This window comes from Prunus dulcis, chromosome 1 (genome assembly GCF_902201215.1).
Source record: "Prunus dulcis chromosome 1, ALMONDv2, whole genome shotgun sequence".
Taxonomy (NCBI): Eukaryota; Viridiplantae; Streptophyta; class Magnoliopsida; order Rosales; family Rosaceae; genus Prunus; species Prunus dulcis.
The window spans coordinates 28,815,119-28,834,201 of record NC_047650.1 but is presented as its reverse complement, the minus strand read 5'-3'; the positions used below and the strand labels follow the sequence as shown (position 1 = coordinate 28,834,201).

The following is a 19,083-nucleotide window of genomic DNA, read 5'->3' as shown; positions in this document are numbered from 1 at the left end:
TGTCTGCTAGATTCGTAGCATATTGGCCACTATACGAATTATTTTAATGAATCGCTGTTGGTATGAAAGTGAAAAAGAAAAAGACAGGAAAAATAATATATATATATATATATATTTATGTATTAATCTCCAAGTGGAGCAGCGTACGATATCCCTCCCTTCCCCTGCTTACTTGTTTAAGTGAAAATTACAAACGGTGAGTAGTATAAATATAATTTTAAAGTTGAAGTACTAAGAAATGTGTGGGGCGGGGTGGGATTCTTCTAGACAAGACAGCAGGTGTTGACTGTTGACCGTAGACTATTGACTATTTGGTTTGCTGCCCTTTAGGAGGATTAAGGGGAAGGCAAGGTAAAGGAAGCTTATTGAAGAAGAAATCTTGAGAGGCCAACTTTGTGGCCAAGTTTCTGAACATCCTGTTGAATTTGGTTCCTGTATTCTCGAAAAGTGAACTTTCTATAGACGGAAGAAGATTCTGGAGATGTGCTGCTGCAACTCCCAATTAAGGAATCATAGGAAGGGCACATGAAGTAGGCGATTGAGTAGCGTTCCATCTTCTCGTTTGCCATCACCTTGTGCTCCACACTTTTGTACACATCATTGCTCCACGCCTTTATTAACAAACAATCCCAATTATATTAACTAATTAAATCTACGCTTAATTATATTTAAAATTTAATAATTAAACTAATCAAGTACACACATGTGCTTAATTATATCATCACATCACATGGTATACTTACTATATTTGCTTTCTAATAATTACACTGTAATTAATTAATTAATTAATTACCTGAAAAAGATCTCCAATGTTAACGATAAGTGCGTCTGGATTGGGTTTCACAGCAACCCATTTGGAATCTTTCATGAGCTGAAGTCCTCCTACTTGGTCTTGGCAAAGAATTGTGAGGAAATCACTGTCAGTGTGAGGCACCAAGCCAAACATCTCTGGGGATATTGGACAAGCCGGGTAGCGATTCAATCGAAGAAAGCAAGTGCTCGAGTCACAAATGTCTTCTAACGATTCCTTTTGGTGTCCCAGATTGTTCGCTAGAATCCCAGCAAGCAAATTTGCCAGGTTTGACATGGCTGCTGCAAATTCCTCCATCACTCCCCTGTTGCAACAAAAGAAGAAGCCCCATAATTAGCCATACTCTGCCATGCTGCATTGCCTACTGTCTTGTATTTCAAGGCAACTTGTGCATTTACACTTGCTTTTAGAGGGACCAGTTTCCCACATGCCACACACAAGTTGTAGAGGTTGATCTTCTTTTTTGGGGGGTTCCAGAATGTTACACAGGTAGCTAGATAGAATTAATCATGTGGCATGTGTGGCATGTGCCTGGTCTTTTCTTCTTTCTTAAGTAACTGTATATGAGTTACATTCAAATTGATGGGCCAAGTCAATTCTACTTTTACTTTGAGGATGGATTTGTTGATTATCAGATTAATTAATTTACTTGTATGGCATTGGCAATGCTTTTAAATCTTAATTAGCTTTGATTTAATGTTGAGGGGGAAGAAGATGGAGAAAGAAAGACAGCTTCAAAATTAAACAAGAACATCAAAAAAACGTACCTGAGAGAACCAAAGTCCTCCCCATAGCTAGCTTCTTCTGAGATTTTGGTGACAGGAATGTGAAAAGCTTCAGACCAAGAGTATTGAGTTGGCCGCGTTGCGGTTGGAGTCCCCCACCTGTATGAATTGTTGAGAAGCCCACAAGTAGCTTTTCTCTCAAACGGTGCAGCAAACAGCTTGAGCTGCTCTCTCCTCATACTCTGCAGCAGCTCAGGGCTGATGCCGTGGTTCAGCACTTGGAAGAACCCCCACTCCGACGACGCTCGGCAGATGGCTCGAGCGCATTCTAGGCTCTCCCTTGTGTCAGGGCTTTTCAAACCATGAAGGTCTATCAATGGAAGCTGGCATTCTTCAGCTGGGACCAGCCCTCCAATGTGGCGTTGCTGATCAACTTGAACAAGATTGGATGGATTGCGCACAAGTGTTCCATAATGGTGTAGGAGAGGTGGGTTTGATTCTATCATTGTCTTCGTCGTCCTTTGGTGGTGATTTGCTGCTGCAGGTTTCAACTTCGAGTTGTGCGTTTATGGAAGTGAACAGGCTGAAAAAATATATATATATATATCTATATTTATATATGGAACAAAGAGAGTCCAAGGTTGCGTCAGTTACTTATACAAGGCAGGAGCAGGAGCAGGAGCAGGAGGATAAAGAGCACAAGAAGAAGAGTACAAAATGTGAAGAGTAGGAGGGTCAATAGGGGGAGCTCTCAAGTGGTGACAATTGTCAGAAGGAGACCATCTCTCTCTCTCTCTCTCTCTCTCTCTCTCTGATATTGCTTTGAGCCTGAGGGAGACTAAGTCATTCAGTCTACACTAGACACAAATACTTGCTACTTAAATCTTGAAAATAAATAATTAATTGGAAAAACAGAGGGAAAAAAAGGTATAAGAAAGGAACGGGAAAATGATGAATAGGATGCATCCAAACCTAACTCCTCCTTTTTGACTTTCTGGACAAGATGAAAAGTTTTGATTCAATGCATAGGACCCTTTCCTCTGATATGGCAAACTTGTCCCCACTTGGTGATTTGACTTTTGTTTTGTTTTGGACCTCTCCCCTCTCTCCCTCTCTCCCTCTCTCCCCTCTTCAGTTTTCTTCTCAATGTGATCATCATGATGTTCATCTCCCTTTTCTATTCATTTTATTTGTCTATCAACTTACAACACATTTCATTCAACCACAACATTTTCACCCTCACCTGTCTCTGTCTGTCTGTCTGTCTTCAAAGTGCCGTTTTATTTATACACAACACCTCAGCCTTAGGAACCAAGCAAAGGAATAATAATTATCATTGTACTAGAAACTGGGAAACTGCTAGCTATTTCAATGTGACATAACATGGTAGAGGATTGACCTCCTTTTTTAATATTTGCTGAGCTATCACAGATACACACTGCATGGGAGAGGTTTTAACATTGGCTATACAAATCTTTCCTATTCTCTCAGCTCAGGCAGGCAGAATTGAGAAATGAGAATTGAATCCACAATATGTCAATGATATGGGCAAAAGACAAATGCATGTGAGTGAGGAACACCAACACCAACCAACTAGTCTGTTTTCTGTTTGATAATTAATAATTACTTACTATAATCCTTTCCTTAATACCCATTTTAGTGTCAATAATTAGATGCCTATCAACTCATAATCTCCTTAAATTTAGCCCAATTAAACATTTCCCTTGTTTGAATCTTTATCCACCATGACCAATAGACTTGACTGAGATTTACTGTTGCTGTGCTCTGCATGTGCATGTGCTTGCTTGGAAATACAATAAAAACACATGTGAACAAGGGCCCCAAAATCATAAGCAATTTTGGTCCACGGAGACATGGTGCCGCCCAGATGACTCTTTTTTCCCCTCCAAATTCGACAATATCTATGTGGTGTGCTGGTGCCACTGCCGCCCAAAAGCCACAGCGGCATGGCATATCCTCCTTCCTCCTCCTAACAATTATGTCTCTGTCACCATGTTGTAACTCGTGTCAGTCCACCATACTGACTCATACTTGAATTAAAATAACGCAAGGGACCAATCAGGCGGCTAACTTCTTTCGGAGTATCAGATGCTCGAAGAATTAGGTTTTATTAAATAAATTAAATGTTTGACTAAAACCTATGTGTGTCTCATGCTTTGCTTTGGTTGCATCCGTTTGTTGTTTACAATAACATCAGGAAACAGTCTCTTTTTGGAATAACGCGTTTTGGCCTTTTGGGATGGAGAATTTTGTTGTTAGTGACGCCAAAAGAGACATAAACATTCATCATTCTTCTTTCTTAATGTAACTTGGACAAAAACAAAAGCTGATCTTCTTCTCTAATTTTGGACCCCAAAAAAAAACCATTACTTTCTCAACAGGGACAGTTCTTTGTCCGAGAGTTCATGAGCAGTTGATTGCAAAAGGCAACAGTGGAAATTTGAAGAAGAAAATGTATGTATTTGTGGAATTTGGTGAATACAAAGAGGCTTTCGATGTCACTTTGATTTGGAAGTTAATGCTCAATGCTTTGTGTGATTAACGATTTTTCTTCTTATGAAAAAAGGAAAAAGAAAAAGAAAAAGAAAAAGAGTTGTCTAGTTTTTCAGATAACAATTTTTCTTGTCCAAGCCCACCCAAATAACAACTGGGCCTATTTAGCTTCCTTTTTGGGTTTTTGAAAAATAGAAAGAAAAAAAAGAATCGCTATTAGCTTCCTTGATTTTTTTTCTAATTTTTAAAATCAACGTTGGAAAAAAAAAGATATTCAAAGTTGAGACCGCTTTCAATATCGTGAGTAGAGATACCATACTACTAAATTAAGAGCCATTTGATTTTTTGAATCCCAAACAATGTAACATTACTACTAATAATATAATGCCTTTTTTACTACATATTTGACGATGATTGCGCAGTGACAGATTTTATCCGTAATTGGTCGATCACGTGTCCTCGTAGGTTAGTTTTATTGCGCCGGTCGTATTTGTTAAGGAGCAACACCTATAGTGCTCAGACTCAATTGTTTATATAGGCTCAACCTTGCGCATCTACTTCTGGCCCTGCTTTCACATAATTGGGCCGGCTTCTGGCCTTTTTACACGTTGTTAGGCCCAAGTTTTTAGCATGTTTGAGCTAACTGGGGCGATTTCGTTTGTGGACCATATATTGACCCAACTTTCGACCTAATTTCAGGTTAGTGGTTTGCTTTTTAAGTTAATTGGGCCGATTATTGGGCCAATGTTCACCTCATTGGACCAACTTTTGGGTCTGTTTTCACGTTATTCGGCTAACTACTGGTCCTGTGTTTACCTTATTGGGCCTACTACTTTGGGCATGCTTTAACATTATAGGGCGGACTATTCGGCCTTATTCACGTTATAGGGGCAAATTGGGCATGTTTTCACGTTATGGGCCCTCTTGGGCCTATGTTCACCTTATTGGACTGAAATTTAGGTTTTCACGTTATTGGCCAAAAGTTGGGCATGTTTTCACATTATCAGGGTGACGGTTGGGCCTGTAATCAACTTATTAGGCCCACTTTGGGGCCTGTTTTCATGTTATTGGGCCGATATTTGGGTATATTTTCCCATTATTAGGCCCACTTTGGGGCATGTTTTCATGTTATTGGGCTGATATTTGGGTATGTTTTCATTATTGGGCCGACATTTGGGCCCGTTTTGACGTTAATGGGCCAAGTTATGGATTTTGGGACCTAAATCGGGGCCTGGTTTCAGCATTTTAGGTGAGTTATGGTCTGGTTTAAAAGTTCTTGGGTCAACTTTTGGGCTCGTTACAAGTGGCAGACTATTGGCCCTACTTTTGGGCTTGTCTTCACATTATTGGGCAGTCTTCATATGAAAGCCCAATATTCGTTCAAGGGCCCAAATTTCTTCAATAGTGCCAATCTTGTTTCACAAGCCAAAAAATTCGATAGAGGGCTAACTATTGCGTTATTGGGACCATTAGTTTGTCTGAATTTTGTTTTACTGGTCTACTTTTGTTAAGGGGGCCGTTAGTTATTTGCTTTGTTGGCCCCACATTGGACCAAGAGTGTAAAAACTAGGCTAAAGTTAGTTGGGATGAACGCTTTTCTATAACTATTTTAAGACCAAGTGAGTGCCACAACAATTAGGGGTCTCGGTTAGAAATGGCCTAGTCTTGAAGCCCAAGCTTCTTTACAGGCGAAAAACAGGCCCACAAGGCCTGGGCTTGACAGCTTGTCTTCCGTTTCGATCAGAATTGGGCCTTGCTCTTATAAGTCCATTTTTATTTATATGTTTTCCAAATTTTATGCTTCATTTTCCCCTAATTTCTTTTTATTAAAAGGGAAATTCTATTGGTACTCTATAATTTGCTAACTATTACTCACCTATTTTTCTGTTAATTTTTTAAGCCACTAAACCGGTAGTAGAGTTGGAAGTTAATCTTAATGGTATTCATTTCAACAAAATTTACAATACACTTTTTATGTATATTTCACAATAAGTAATATATAGATATTGAAAAGCGAAAATTGCATCCACGATTTTAAGTACATAAAATTAAGATAATTTTAACGACTTGACTTGAGCTACAACTCTTGTTATTTGTGTAAATTGGGTTTGGAATTGAGAAGACAGAGAGTGAGTGAAGCACAAAGGTAATCCAAGAGAGAAAATCGGTGAGGCATTGGAGCAAGAGAGCTTTACGCGTTACCCCGTTTGTGTTTAGTTATTCACCATTGATTTCAATATCATTATCATTTTCTCTGGGCATATTTTACTTTTCACTTTTTAATCCAACTCTAGTTAAGATATTCCCATTTTCTTTTTTATTTTCTTTTTCTTTTTAAGATATTTCTCGCACCCCACCACCGCAGTCCCCACCTTTAACTTCTTAAATATATTTATATTATTTTTAGGAAGACAATGAAGTTTTAATTTCTTGCCTTGAACTAGTATAGACTAGAGACATATGACACATCCTTGTTTTGAAGAAGACCGTCCAGGTAACTCTGACTGACTCATCTCTCTCGTTGTTCCTCTCTCTTCTCTATTTGTTTTTGGTTTCTTATTATTCTCTACTGCTTCGAATTTGGTATGTTTAAATTTATTATTTTCTCTGGGTTTTGTTTTGTGCCTCAATCTCTTTGATATAGGATGAACAACATGTTGATTATGTGCTCCTCCTTGGGTTGAGGGGTGGATTTACATATGCATATTTCCAACAGTTTTTTTTACCTCAGAAAGAGAAGAGGGATCAAAAGTCCCTTTGAAAATTCTCCATTGCATCGTTGGAATTCAATGAAAGCTTCTGGGTTCAATCAAATTATGAGATAGTAATGAATTTCCAGCAGCCGCTTGCTGGGTTAGCTCAAGTCCGTCCCTCTCTTTCTCTCACACCACCACCACTTCATTCGGTTCTTAAACAATCCTTGCCATATTCTTTTGGCATCGTTCAAAGTAAACATGTGGATGCAATTAAAAGGAATTAGAAATTTTATTATTTGAATATGTTATTCTTAGCATTGTATGTAGGTAAAAGAATCTTTTGTCCAGAAAGTTTTGTGCTTTGATCAAAAGTGCTTTTGCTTTAATACAAGAAGAAGATATCTTGTTGTCACAGTCGTCTCAGTTTGTTTTTTTCTTAAGCATAAAGGCTTCAACTTTTCAATTGGAATTTGGAGGTGTATATGCTTTTCTTGTGACAAGAGGGAAACATTGTCCTTCTCGTCCCTATGACTAAGAAAAGTGGTTGATGTCGTGTGTTTAGTGTAGGGCATGGTAAAATGGTGGATGTTCAGTTGAAGGGAAGTGCTTGTAGGATTAAGAAGTGTGCCTTGGAGTTGCTGTCGATTGGGAGCGATCTGGTGAACGAGGGTCAGTCGTCGTGGGAGTTGTTGGGAAGGGATCTGCGCCTGAAATCCACATTCTTGTATTGTGATCTTAATCAGATGATCTCTTGTGCACCAAGGGAACAGAAGAGGGCCCTCACAGAACTTGCCAACAAATTGTTTTGCTCCATTGAAGAGGTAATTAACCAACCATTTCTTTCTCTTTCTAGCTGCATTATTTCACTTCCTTCGGGTGTTTTTTTTTTTTTTTAACCTTGAAATAACAAACCCATTTTGTTTTGTTGCTTTTGGCAGTTGGATCATGCAATGAAAATTCGTAGCGTTCCTTTGACCCAAGATCGATACAATCAGGCTGCTGTCGTCTTACAGGAGGTGATGGCTCTCGCGCCTTAAACACGACACGTCGTCAATGCAGCCTCGGCCTTAAATTGGTGTCCAGTAGTACAGTACAACAATTTCATCTGTAAATAAAAGTTCATCCTCAAGTTCTTTTGTTTTTTTTGTTTTTTTTGTTTTTGTTTTTTTTTTTGGTGGTGGTTGTTTTTGTTACACTATATATATAGGACATGTTTGTGTCGGGTTGTGGGTGACTGGTGGCTGGGAGATGGGGAAACAGGAAGCTTGGATGACCATGCATTCGATAAACATTCAAAGATAGAGAGAGACGATCGAATTAGAAAATCACTACCCTTTCTTCCCCATAGAATTGAATTTTAAAGTGTTTCATTAAGGTGGGAGGAAAAATGGGCAAACCAACAAATCAAACCACGGTACCCAACATAAGTGAAGTGGTACAATTAGCAATTATAAATTGAAATTTACAAGAGAAGAAAAAAGAAAAAGGAAAAAAAAGTGCCTGCAGCTCCAACTAAATTTATATATCACTTATTTTTCTGCACAAATGAGAGTAAGGGTACATAATATGTATTTAGACACGACACATGCAGCCAGGGGATGGAGCACTACACGATCAAATGACATATTGAGACCAAGATTTGAATTGAGGAGGCTCTGCGTAGGCCTTGTCAGATATTTGCAACTCTGCTTCCCAACTTGTACACTTTGTGCTCAGACAATGAGGCAGTCCATCAGGATTCAGGACCTTGATTTGTCTGCTTGCATTTGGTAATAAAAATAAATAAATATCAACTCTGTATATCCAAAAAAAGTTTAGGCATATTCATTCATATTCAGCACATATGGCATTAAGCAATGAACCTAGCGAAAACATGGACACCACAGTTCATAGCGAAGAAAAGCAGAACTAACAGCTAGTACTTGCATATAAAGCATATCAGATTACAGGCTGAAATGATCTAGAATTAACTGTTTATATGACAGGAATAAATAAAGAGTAGACAATCATCCCCCCTTCCCTCTTTTCTCTCCCTCCTTCACAAGTGCCCATGTCATGAAAAGACAGACATATATGAGTTCACTTTATGTCATTTCACATGAACTTACCTAAGTTGTATTACGCAAGATACTATTAGCAAGCTCCTCATTAATGGATACAGGCAATGGTGGCATTCGGCTCATTATGCCAGGCATACCTCTCATGCTGCAAAAAAAGAAACAGCATTGTCAAATGTCTCACAAATTGGCATTATTTGTAATATAGATTGAAGATATGTACATACTCATTTAGGATTGAAGTTATATTGTTCCTCGTGCGGCAGAAGAGGTCAATGTTTTCCTGTAACTGTTTATGAAAGAAGCAAACCTCTAAGCAAGACAGAAAAGCACATGCTTCTTATGTTAATGAGAATATATGGTCATCTGAAATGCAGAGAAAATTTATGCCAGCGCATTTTAAAATGAGAGAAGAAAAATTTGGGGTACCAGTGCTGTGGGTTAATGATAATACACAAGATGGGGCAAATATAAGCTATTTCTTCCCTTCTGATGAACTGGTGAGAAGGTAAAAAAGTCATACTAAAAGAAGAGAGCTGACATTACAATCTTAAGATTCAGATACTTAGGCATACAAGGACATTCCCTTGAAGAATCATCATAGTTGAATCACCAAATAGGCATTAGTTTAACATAACCAAATTCCATCGATTGAATGGATAGTCCAAAAACAACTAAAATAAAGGTCAGCTTAAAATAAATAAGTAACTAGATGAAGTCAATTATTTCATTATATATGCTGATCAATGGGCAAAGTGAAATTCCAGAAGAAGAGTATAAAGCAGTATATGCTGTTATAATATGAAGTGCACACAAAAACATAAAAGGTACACGCATCTCCTTTTCCTTGAACTATGGCATGAAAATTCGATGTATAATATTCAACATGAAGAACCACGGATTATGCATTGACCTTGTATGTAGAAAGATTAGATGTGATTTGACTAAAAGCTTGAGCATTTTGCTCCAACAGATGCTTGGCTGTGCCACTTATTCCTGAGAGTACCCAAAGAACAATTACATCAATGAAACTATCAAAAGAAATTTATAAATAAACAGGAACTAAGTAACTTAGATGAAAACTAATAATAAACAGGAACAAGGAAGTTTCTCTAACCTTCACAATGCAAACGCTCATTATGGTCCATATGGTGCACCATAAGAGAATATGCAGCCATGTCTAGTGGTGGAGCTGACAGTATGTTTGTCTTTGAGGAAGACTCCATCAGTTTATCCTGAAGAAGCATGATCTTTAGAATACGGGTTCTTCAATCAACATTAGATCCTAAAGACATTAATTGGTTCAATTAAAACCAAAATCCCATCTCTGGTGTTATAGCTTACATAACGGAGTTGGAGAACAACTCAAGCCAACATTACATAAAAAGTCATTCATGCAACATAGGATTCTTTTTTTCAAGGTTCACCAATGATGATACATACAGTAATGTTCAATCTCAGAGCCATGAATTGAATGACACTTCACAATATAAAAATTAAAACAATTGAACCAATAACCAATGTTAGAAGGTTATCTAAATTTCACCAACATACCTTCCTAATGTTCCCCTTCTTTCCCATAATGTGTTCTTCAGGTTTCCTACGCTTTCTCTGCAAAAAGATTTCCAAAAGTAGTTCTAACTCAATCAACAAATCTTAAGTAAACAGATAACACAAATCTCCAAAGTAACGAACAAACAGCATTAGGAAGAGTAAAGAGCTTACCGTCATCCATCTACACCTCAAAGCAACATCACGCACAGTTTTATCACGCAATGTTGCTGCAATCTTTATGTACCTCATAATACTTGGTTCCTCGGCATATCTACATTTTATTTTAAAGATGGCACAGAAATATTAAACTTTAAAACAAACCCTAGATGAAACTCACCATAGTAAGATACCAACTATGCAACATAAAGTGAAGTGAAAGAAATTCAATCCACATCACAAAGGAAATTATGAACATAACAAACAGACATGTGAAACAGACTGGGCTATTAGAGCATAACAATAGCATTGCAAGTTCTATGTTGCAGGAATGAGAAACACTGATAATTATGGCAATGAGTGAAAGACCCCACAACATTATGAGCACGATGAGAGGCCATAAAATTATGGTTTAAGACAAAGAAAACATATATATATTATGCCAATATGAGGATGCCCACAGAATTTGCAGTTTGTTACAGAGAGTGCAAACAATAGGAGACTCCATCAACAACAAAACCTATTTGCGCCGGAAACTTTGTCACAACTTCCGGCGGATCATAACTAAAAGTAGTTTAGCAACAGGGAGAGGACAAAAACAGCATGAACATCCAAGTAACAGGAAATTATACACAATTGGGGCACTTAAACACATACATACATGACAAAAGTAAATTTAATAAAAGATAAGATTCTGAATGACCTACTTGACAAGGCCCTCCTCCAATTTGTATTGTTCCTCCACAGACCACTCAACAGCCAAGCCTGTGTCATGCTTGAGCCCGGGCACCGAATCGAGAAGAAGAGAACCTGATGAATTCCCAGATTGACTAATTACAGGGTTGTTGTTAATGATACCCGAATTCGCAGAGAACATCATGCCCCCATCCGTCCCGAAGTAATTCCCCATCGGAATCATATCCGAGGTGCTGTTTATGGCCCCAGACTGGAATGATATCGCGTGTCGGTTCAAACCGTACCCGAATGTTTCGTCGTGGTGAAACCCCGTGTTCGACTCCATCGCCATTTCCTTCTATTTTTCCACAATTAAATCCCAATCTCTCTAACAAAGGACAGCATACAATCAACTAAGCAATTCAAATCAACGCAAATTTTTTCTGAACGAATTGAAATTCCACATCGCGTATAGCCAACGCTTTCTTTCTTGATCCCACAAAATCACTGCTTTGGGGTTGTTCAATTATTAAAAGAACCTTGGGTCATCAAAACCCTAGATTCCATGGCCCAACGACGATTACAGCTAGCTCAATTATACCACACAAAACCGCCATAACTGATAACTGGGAACAAAAAGCTTCAAATTCAGCAGAAAAAGCAATTTCAAAAGCAATACCCAAATCCCCAAAACTTGAACAAAGGCACAAAAAGCAAAACCCCTGAAACTCACAATCTTGAAAGCTCGAGCAACACAAGAAGAAGCAGAGCACGACTCCGACCCAGTACTAACCAAAACCCAGAAATTTTTTTAAACCATTGGCTTCCTCTAACTCCAAATGGCGGATAATGGAAAGCACTGAGAGCACCAAGTGGGTACGTGTGGTGGTAAGAGAGAGAAAAGCTTAGAGGGCGTTACCTTTTTGGGTTCAACTTTCCGACGAAGCCCTAATTGGCCCTCTTTGCTTTCTTTTTGTTTTTGTTTTGTTTTGTTTTTTTTCTGGGTAGTAGCAGTAGTGATGGCTGGCTCTACTCTCTTACTCTCTCACTACTACTTTCTCTTTATTATTATTATTGTTTTTCTTTTTCTTTTCTGTTTTGTTGAAAAGCTTTTGGGTTATTTGGTTATGGGAGAGTGGTGCTCTTGTTTGTTTTCTCTTTTCTCCAAAGAAAGACAAAAGAGATAGCTCAGAGGGCTTGGAGCTCAGCCAATGGGGAAGCTAAGAATGGGGGCAACAAAAAGTTGAGGGCGTTTTTTTTAGTTTTCATTTTCTTTTCTTTTTTTATTCCTAAAGTTGAATAATTTAGTTTCTAGTTGCAGATCTTGGAATTCAGCAACAGTGCGAATCCCCATAAGCATTTGATGCCAATTATTGTGGACTCTCCACCTTTCCTTTCTCCACACCTTTTTTTTATTTATTCATCAACTTTTTATTTTTGTGCGATGATTTTCTCGCTTTTCTTTTATTCACTTAGAGCATTTATAATCATGCTCTTTATTTTTTAATTAAATTTTAGATAAAAATATATCAAAGTTATTTTAGGAATTCTCTATAAAATTTAAACTTCAGTCACGCTCTCTAATTTATGAAGTCATAAATACTATAACTCTTTTTTAATTGATTCATCTTAATTAAAAAATAATATAAAAATAATAAATATGAATTAAAGGTTTAAAATACTCATTAAATAAAGCAGCATTAAATTATAAGGAGCTACAAGAAGTCCTTTCTTTCTCCTCATATTTAGGGGCTCCTAGAGGTCTCCCTATTTTAGGAGGTGAATAAGGAGCATGATTGAAGTTGTATTTTTCCAAATCCTCCCTAAAATTTGTCTAAAGAGATGGTTGGAGTTGTAAGTAGACAAAATGAGAGTGTGAAAATTAACTCCCTTATTTTATATATATTTTTTTAAATGGTTTTAAAAATTCTTTCGTACAGTGAAGTTGGACCCTAATCCTTTTAATATTATACTAAGATCATTTTCTTTAATCTTTTGAACTCACAAATCCAACCAACTTAATCATCACAACTTTTTCTCCAAACCTAACTTTAATTAATCACAGTTGTAAAAGTAAATAGTTTGGAATAATTCATCTATTTTGTTAATCCTCTAATAACTCAACTACTGGATGCAAATAGTTAAAAAGGGTGTTGTTAAACAAATTTTAAAATTAACTGAGTATACCTTACTACCAAACTCTTTATTAAATTACTAATTTATTCTAATATAAAATGATCCAAAAATTTTTTTTGAATTGTGAAACAAATGTAATTTTAATAAGCACACCCTACTCACCATGTACAACCATAATCAAATATAAGCGTATTACCCTGTTGAAAGAGTGAGTTTGTAGTCACGTACAAAGTCATGAACCCAACCTTCTATATTTGAATTTGAACTTTTGTACACATATTAATGCATTTGTTTCGATTTTTCATATGTTGAGCTTGCATTCTATTATGGTATCGAAAAACAAAGATTACTTCGATATCTGATGTTCATTTAGTTTTTAATAAGCACACTGCTGCAACTAGTATAGTTTTGTTTATTGTTACATTAAGAATAATTTGTTCTCAAATAAACTAGTTGCTTCATAATATAAAATGAAACTGAAGAAGCATTCCTGCAAAGAACTTTCAGACTGTACGGTGATTTCAAGGCTCTGCCTTTCTCTCTGACGTTGCTGTCATCGACTTTCTCAGAGATTCTGGCTTTGTCTGCTTATGGGGGCCATATCATAAGTTGCATGTAGACCAAAGAAGACATAGCCTATAAGCATTACTAGACTACGGTGCAATTCCAAATCTTTCAAAAGATTCATGACCCGAAGATCCTATAAGTAACATGTTTGTTGCAATTGACGAGGATGGCAACCAAGGAACCAGTGGACTGTGGAACCCTCCCAAACTTCTGGTGACCACTGCTGGGGTAAAAATACTGCCATTGCCAAAGTTACAAAGAACCAAAGAGGAATTGCGAAAGAGTGTTACTTTTCAAATTGAGATTTTATGTTTGATTTTCCCTGAATATTCCTTGTAGCAAAAAAGTTTCTTTAATTATGAAACGTTAAAGAAGAGCCTTTGAAATTGATCATGGATGATAAAACGTTTTATTAGGATTCGTGTGATAATGTATTAGGGTGTACTAGAAGTATTTTTGATAATTAAATAGAGTATACTTAGTTAATTTTACATTTTGATTTAAATATTAAGATGTACTCAGTTAATTTTAAGATTCATTTATCAACACCCTTAAATAAATGACATTATTTTCACTTACCACCACCCTCATAATTGTTTTTAATTGTCTTTAATGTGAATGGAAGGTATTATTAAGCATTTTATCCTTCCTTTCAGGGCGCCTGAAAAGTATGAAATTGTTTTGGATCGAGCCTGAGCCTGAACATAGTCGAGACACAACCCTCAATTATTAACAAACTAAGGCGGGACCGGCCCATTAAATTTCACAGGACGAAGGACCGTCGGCTATTGATTCTTCTTTTTTTTGGGTCAAACGACGACTGATTCTTTGGGGCGTGCTTGTAAGTTCAGTAGTCATAGAAAGGACATTTAGTTCCACCGCGCTGAGTTCCAAATTTGAGTAAGGAATTATTTTTTGTATGCGGAACTAATTTATTTACGTTATGTATATATGTTTGTTAATACTATCGCGGTCTTACCAAGTATTTTCCCATTTCAATTACTTTGATACACAATTATTAATTTTTTTTATAAAGAAAAGTTTTAGGAGAGGGAATGCTACCCACCCCAAGGCCAGGGCATACCAACACTTCTTTGAAGACTAACAGAGAGAGTCTTAGCTTTTTTTTTGTTTTTTATACCTACCAAGAGGAATTATCGACAGCGAAACTCAAACATAGGCCTTCATAAGGAAAAGAACTTACTTTGATACACCTTGACATGACATGCACTAATAAGTTAATAACGCTCTATTTTCCTCAAACCACGATTAAGCATTTTTCTTTCCTTTTCACTTTCAATGTTACTTGTAACATGAATCTAGATTAATCCATACAAAAACGAGATGTTGATGGTACAACAGTTATATAAGAGAGGTGCCAATTAATTCAAAATGCCTAATTAATTACATACTTCACCTTGTGGAGGATTTTTTTATTTTTTATTTTTTATTTTAAATGGTAACACCCGAGTGATGCCCTATAATTTATAAATGAGACTGGGAATTGAAAGGTTTTTTTATGTATAGAATACAACCCTTTTGCGTTGAAAACAAGAATCACAGCAAAATTAACCTAGCCAGCTCCGGACCATGCACATAAGTTCCGCAGTTGGTGAGCTGAAAACGCTGGATCATTTAACAACAATCATATATACTGATATTTGATCTCCTCAACTGGCGGGCAGAGGCAGACCAACCGTTAGATCAAGATTGCAGCATGGATCATGGATATGCAGTAGTTATCCCCAGCACACACAGCTACCAACAAATTAAGGCTGCATCAGAAAATTAAAGTCCGAGGCCAACTGGTGCGAGAGAGAATGCTGCGATCATATAAGTAAATGCAGAGCACAGCTCCATCCATGGTTTATCAAACTGTTCTATTAATGGCCAGTGTGAAGTATATGAGGATTAATGTGCCCATACTGGACCTGAAGCCAACAAACACACACAATCACATACAAATAAACTGAAACATTAATTAGCAGAAGAAGAAAGAAAAAAAAACAATCATTTCACATTCATCCAAAATGATGCTTGAAAAGAATGATCTCATCAATCATATTTGTTGAGAGTCTTGATGGACATTGAATAAATAGTATCGCCAAACTAAATACCTCTAACTTTCATGTTTATGAGAGAATGAAATGGGGGACTTACAGTGTTGCAAATATGAAAAGGATCTTCCGAGGGTTGATTGCCATAAAGCGATTCAACCTCTTGCTCCGTCCATCCCCTGTGTCAATGAGATTGGAGCCTGTAAGAGCATTTGAGGCTGCCGAGATTGCTTTTACGGTGATCAATGACTGCTTCAAGGGCTCCAACTGAGAGTTCACTGTCAAGGGGACCATGTACAAATAAAGTATAAATTGCAATTATGCCAAGATGATCAATAATTCTGAACGTTGTTGGCATGGCACCAATCTTACTAGAATAAAATATGACAATGACTTTTCAACAAGTGAAGAGATATAGCTCCTCTGTCGACAATCAGATTGCAAATTGTCTTTTGAGACTTCATAAATAGATAGATGACTGTAAATTATACCTTTCACTAGAAGTTTCTTTGAGGGTTCATCTGTGTCTTCCTCGTCAGTATTAAAAAATCTCTCTGCTCGATAAGACCATTTTCTTGAGAGTGCTCTCTACAGGGAATGTTGAAAAAATAGTGTAAATTAAAGAAAAGCATGATGAAGCTCGCTAGATCGACCAGGAAATTAGTGCATCTCATGTGAGAAGGAGTAGTTTCAAAATTGACAACAAAGAGACTACTACTTACTGTCATTTTGGGGCTTCCTGAGCTTCTATCTGAGGGTTGTGCAAGGCTCTCAATATCCAACACAACAGTGGGAGTTCTATCTGAAGCACTAGCATCAGTCTGTGTTAAATTGCATAGAAAATATCAGTATTATATTGGTGAGACACCCCAAAAAAAAACATATCATCTTACTTAGCACATGTGAATGAGAAAAACAAGTAAAATGGTTAGTTATTAATCTGTAAGGTACTGTACCATAGATTCTAGTGTTTGGAGAAAAATAAAAGTCTTCTACAAACATTGACAAAAAAAATATAAAAGTCTTCTAAAACAGTATGAAAAACTCATCCAAATAACAGTTGAGTGCAGCATTACACTAGCTTATGTTTCTTTTTTGATAAATAAAACCATGTTTAGCATTTATTTAGGCAGACTACAATATCTTAATCTTAATTTCTATTGTTGTTGACTGATAGTTGTTAGCATTAGGGCTCCAAGGACTAGAAGAAGTACCCTGAGAAACGACAGACAAACCTAAAGCAGTAGGCAAAGCATTGCCAGAAGTTGTGACATTATTGGAGTATGTTATATATTCTTTCTTGAAGATGTTACCCACCCATGTAGCCAATACCAAATAAACTTGTCACAACTAAGTCAACCAAATTAAACAAGGTGACAAAAAAACTAATTATTTGGATTTAGGACTTAACACAAAGCTAAATGAAATTAGAGGAGTAAGTAAAGCAGTAAAGTAAAGAACAGTGCACCAAATTCTTGGACCACTCTCCATAGTCCCATGTGATGTTACATAACCGAGGCAACAAGCACTATACTAAAAATACTCATACTTTAAGCTTAAAAATATTGTTATTAGATAATGCTAAGCTTAATCACATGATGCCTGTTTAGTTGTTTGCTCATATCAAGCTAATTAAGCGTATAAAATAGTTTGGTACTGTAATCCGTAATGAACTACAAAAAAGAAGATTAGAATATGTTTGGTTATGTATAATTGTTGATTCATACAAAGATAGGGGCAATTAAGACAGTAATATCCACTACTGTTGAGTCCGTGGGATGAGTGAAATTTGTCTGTTAGCAGCATGGGTGGAAATGGAACCTTACATACACTTACAGCATCAATAATTGATATCCATCCATGATCCACCTATATATATATATATATTATTTTTATTTGGACTCAAACAGAAACAGGCATTTTCTATAGCTGTAAGTGTAATTGTACCTGCCTACGCTGAAGATTCCTTTCATTGTTGCAGGATGGTGGGCATTCAGTTTAAATAAAGCTAACTAACACATTTTAAATTTTAATTGAATTTCAAATTAGCAATTTACTTACATGCCCATCCATGACGTAATATGCCTTTTTTTTTTTTGCTTCTGTTATATCACGCTATTACTGTTTGCTTGATTTGAATGTCGATTACTCATTTGAAAATTTGAAAATGACCATATCTGAAATGTAGTTATTCGGAATGAATTGAAGTTGGCTTTTCTAATGATTCAAGTTCGTAATTTTTCTTCCCAGACAAAATCACATACTCAAAGTTCAACTTCTCCATCATCGCAAAGTCGGAGAGAACATAAAACAAAAATAAAAGCATCATTAAAATTCCTTTGTTTTGTTAATTTCATTTTGTTGTTATGCATCGGTGGTACCTAACTGGACTGAAAATTGACATAGAATTAAAATCATCTGCAAATTAGAAGAAGATGAAGAGTACCTGTGGGTGTGGCGTCTGCCGCTCGTCCATTCCAAAAATTGACAAATATTATTCTCAGATAGAGAAATGAAGCAGAGCAAACAGAGATAGGAGATCGTCGTCCAGTGCCCCTCCTCCTTAATATTCCTTCCAACCTCTGAACAGAGAGAAACTGATCACCGATCAGAAAGCGCTCGCTTTCTCTCTATCTCTGAGACTCCTCCTGTCTCCACCGTCAGAAGATATCACTGCCTCGCTGCCTCACTGAGCGTAGCAGATGAATGAAACGGAGAAAATTAAGTAGAATTTGTACCGGCAGATCGCTCTCTCTTTCTCTCTCTCTCTCTCTCTCTCTCTGTGACTGTCTCTGGCTCTCACGAGTCACAGACACACATCATATTTATAAATATAACAAATAATATTATTAGCATATTTAAAAGGATACGATATAGTATATATATATGCTGCTAGGTTAGGTCCATGGACAATTGGACATTGTTTAATTATTTTCTCTTTTTTATTTGTCTATTCCTATCGATCCAACAGTGCTGATTCAATAATAATATCACACTGATTTTGTATAATATATAGTTGTTGTCACTTTTTTGCTATTCTGACTAATTATATATTGTCACGTGAAAAAGTTATCACACATAACATATCTTAAATAATCGAAAATAACAAAATAATATTATTTATGTTTCCCTTTT

At 36.7% G+C, this 19,083-nt stretch overlaps 4 protein-coding genes across 5 annotated transcripts; 1 reads left to right on the top strand and 3 right to left on the bottom strand.

Annotated features, from left to right (window-relative positions):
• Nucleotides 1-181: 181 nt before the first annotated feature.
• On the bottom strand, nucleotides 182-2,352 carry LOC117614008 (gibberellin 2-beta-dioxygenase 6-like). The gene is made up of 3 exons (XM_034342673.1): nucleotides 1,579-2,352; nucleotides 794-1,115; nucleotides 182-611 (listed from the first exon to the last, which is right to left on the bottom strand). The coding sequence occupies exons 1-3, from the start codon at nucleotides 2,040-2,042 to the stop codon at nucleotides 363-365; spliced, it is 1,035 nt and encodes a 344-aa protein (XP_034198564.1). The 5' UTR covers nucleotides 2,043-2,352; the 3' UTR covers nucleotides 182-362.
• A 4,019-nt stretch (nucleotides 2,353-6,371) lies between these two features.
• Nucleotides 6,372-7,901, top strand: LOC117635296 (photosynthetic NDH subunit of lumenal location 3, chloroplastic-like). Of its 2 annotated transcripts, none has more exons than XM_034369640.1 (3): nucleotides 6,372-6,544; nucleotides 7,314-7,567; nucleotides 7,685-7,901. In XM_034369640.1, exons 1-3 carry the CDS (start codon nucleotides 6,511-6,513, stop codon nucleotides 7,781-7,783), a joined length of 387 nt encoding a protein of 128 aa, XP_034225531.1. In that variant the 5' UTR covers nucleotides 6,372-6,510; the 3' UTR covers nucleotides 7,784-7,901. The 2 variants fall into 2 exon arrangements, with proteins under 2 accessions (XP_034225531.1, XP_034225537.1); XM_034369646.1 differs by having other exon boundaries at nucleotides 7,309-7,567.
• Nucleotides 7,902-8,093: 192 nt separating this feature from the next.
• On the bottom strand, nucleotides 8,094-12,472 carry LOC117635288. Its single transcript, XM_034369634.1, has 8 exons — nucleotides 11,221-12,472; nucleotides 10,529-10,628; nucleotides 10,358-10,414; nucleotides 9,921-10,038; nucleotides 9,717-9,799; nucleotides 9,031-9,092; nucleotides 8,855-8,951; nucleotides 8,094-8,502 (listed from the first exon to the last, which is right to left on the bottom strand). The coding sequence occupies exons 1-7, from the start codon at nucleotides 11,538-11,540 to the stop codon at nucleotides 8,855-8,857; spliced, it is 837 nt and encodes a 278-aa protein (XP_034225525.1). The 5' UTR covers nucleotides 11,541-12,472; the 3' UTR covers nucleotides 8,094-8,502.
• Nucleotides 12,473-15,389: 2,917 nt separating this feature from the next.
• LOC117613912 lies at nucleotides 15,390-18,776 on the bottom strand. The gene is made up of 5 exons (XM_034342525.1): nucleotides 18,395-18,776; nucleotides 16,671-16,769; nucleotides 16,440-16,536; nucleotides 16,052-16,226; nucleotides 15,390-15,822 (listed from the first exon to the last, which is right to left on the bottom strand). The coding sequence occupies exons 1-5, from the start codon at nucleotides 18,422-18,424 to the stop codon at nucleotides 15,762-15,764; spliced, it is 462 nt and encodes a 153-aa protein (XP_034198416.1). The 5' UTR covers nucleotides 18,425-18,776; the 3' UTR covers nucleotides 15,390-15,761.
• Nucleotides 18,777-19,083: the final 307 nt, after the last annotated feature.